Here is a 2,500-nt window from a genome sequence, read left to right as displayed (position 1 = left end):
TTGCAGCACTAGGTTAGTAAGCCTGTTGGCACCGGCAGGTTTGTGCCAGAGAGTTCAGCTGTAGCTTACACACAGAGGTGTGTGTGTGTGTGTCTGTCTGTGTGTGTGTATATTTGCAGGCTTTGGACGATGGTATCTTCTGCATCATCTACACGTTTAATGTATGACGTGTGTGTGTGTGTGTGTGTGTGTGTGTGTATCTGCAGGTTTTGGGAACATCTCCCCACACACGGAGGGCGAGTGTGTGTGTGTGTGCGTCTCCCTGACTCTCCGGGTTTCCACGAGCTGACCTCCCCTCGGCTCCATTGCCCGTCTCCGCGCGCAGCCTCGCTATTAATCAGGCAGGACCGCGGGGAGCGAGAACCGGCCCGGTGAGATCGGTAGTTCCAATCAGAGCGCGCGCGCACACACCACAGCTCCAGGCATTCACAGAGCTTCTCATAAATAATATCTATAAGTAATGGATCGCGTCTGCATGCTGATCACTACCCAACATTTCTTTCTAAATCAGGCACTAGAGCGTAGCCGCCTACAAATCAATAGCCGTGTCTCTGAACTAAAAAGGATTGTGATTCGCATATATATGCAGAAAGCTGCCTACAGCGACCAAAAGCCCTCATTTAAAAAGTCTCAGCGGTGTCACGAGCAGCTCCCCGAGAAATAAGACGGCTTTACGTAATAACGGAGGAAAACGCCGCTTGTCATATCTACAGCCACGCAGCCCTCAACGAGCGCGAGATGAGCTGTAATTACTGCCAGACTTTATCTCACGCGACTGAGGCAGCGGCCATCCCCGCTAAACATTATATCACCGTTTATCACAACAACAAAACACCATATGGATGCACGTGTCCACGTAAATGTAACTGGACGCGGACAAAACATATTTATACAAACAACAGCATACGCATGCACAGACACAAATCACACTTAAGCAACCACGCCACAAGATGTTCCCGTGTACCTGTCCAAATTGTGATTTGTACACCCAGTCCGATCTCAATCAGATCTCTCGGTCTTAATTTGGCACCTCGTGCCTCGGATCCTTCCCCGAACCAGCGGCTCCGTAGAGACCCGCGCTCAGCGCAGCACGAGAGCCAGCCTTGCGGGAGCGACCGCGGCACGTTGCCGTCTGTGAGCCCGTGTGCGTGTGCGTGCGTCTGCGAGGAAAGGGGGTCTGATCGCACTCACTTCTGCTCTGCCGAAAGCCGGTTCCTTGCAGTCCTTCATCGGCAGCGTTTTCCACTGGTGTCTAGTGAGAACTTTGTAAGCTCCGTTCTGCTCCTTTGTCCTCCTCTAGGCGCCTCGTGCTGTGAACGGCAGCCTCAACACTTATCACACTGGCGGCCGGAGCTCGCGGACTCCTCAACTGGCGCACCTGCCTCCTCCTCCCCTCCTCCCCCTCCCCTCCTCCTCTTCCTCCTCCTCGTTCCCAGTTCCTAGTTTATGGCCACTGCGCGAAGTGTTTACCAGAACATCACGTTCGCTTTATCGGGTACGCGAAAGAGACAGCGCGCGAAGCTACACGGGGAGAGCTTCCAAGAAACCATATCCAAGTCTGTTCGCACCTTGCGCTGTCCGTGAGAGAACTAGACATACTCAACATCGCGTCACGCGTCTACTGGCGGGAGCCGCGCCTTCCATATGAGCTGGGGTGAGAGGGGATCATTGTAAAAAAGACGCAAAATCACCCCCCCCCCCCTCTCACACACACACACACACCTCAACAATCTTAACCCCCCACACACACACAGACACACCTCAACCACCTTAAAGGACAATTAAAGGCGATTTTCACATCTATCGCTGTTTTCTCTAGGCCATCGAATACTGTTGAGTTGCTGCAGCCAACAGATACAGTGTTGCATTTTGAAACTTTGATTGTGGCCTTCTGTAAATTATGGTTTGTTATAAAGCCTATTTCTGGAACATGGAGATGAAGTGGTTTTGTACGGAATTATTAGTAAGTAATTATGTAATTAATATTAGTTAATATTATATAGGGTTATGATGCTTTACATAAAGGGCTCATTAACTCACTTTATAGCAAGTTCCTGATCTGCCCTAGCCTGGGTGTTCCCATACTGCCTTGCGCGCGATTTGATTCACGCTGCTAAGGCAGCCTGGAGACCATGGAGCAAATTTTCGCCTGAGATTGGAGACCAATCACAGAACAAGGGGGAAAGCAAGACGATGATGAGCTATGCACAGACGCATTTGATATACATCCGTGGCACCCAATAAACGGATCTGGGCATTTTTTTCAAATACGAGAAAATTAACGTTTGGCTCCCAGACCACGTCTCATTGAGAAGTGGTGGCCCTAGCCAGGCTAAATCTGCCCATTTTAATTATGCTTTACATAAAGGGCTCGTTAACTCTATAGCAAGTTCCTGATCTGCCCATTTTAATTATGCTTTACATAAAGGGCTCGTTAACTCTATAGCAAGTTCCTGATCTGCCCATTTTAATTATGCTTTACATAAAGGGCTCGTTAACT

At 49.7% G+C, this 2,500-nt stretch overlaps 1 protein-coding gene across 4 annotated transcripts in view; it reads right to left on the bottom strand.

Annotated features, from left to right (window-relative positions):
• kcnk2b (potassium channel, subfamily K, member 2b) overlaps positions 1-1,362 on the bottom strand; it is a 69,626-nt gene extending 68,264 nt beyond the window's left edge. For 3 of the 4 annotated variants that reach the window (XM_042095774.1, XM_042095775.1, XM_042095776.1), the window contains exon 1: positions 1,192-1,362. In XM_042095774.1, the coding sequence (XP_041951708.1) occupies position 1,192 (1 nt within the window). In that variant the 5' untranslated portion in view covers positions 1,193-1,362. The other variant, XM_042095777.1, reaches the window with a different exon arrangement.
• Between the last annotated feature and the right edge of the window lie 1,138 nt (positions 1,363-2,500).

The sequence above is a fragment of the Alosa sapidissima genome, chromosome 6, assembly GCF_018492685.1.
Source record: "Alosa sapidissima isolate fAloSap1 chromosome 6, fAloSap1.pri, whole genome shotgun sequence".
NCBI classification, from domain to species: Eukaryota; Metazoa; Chordata; class Actinopteri; order Clupeiformes; family Clupeidae; genus Alosa; species Alosa sapidissima.
This window is presented reverse-complemented; position numbering and strand designations above follow the sequence as displayed.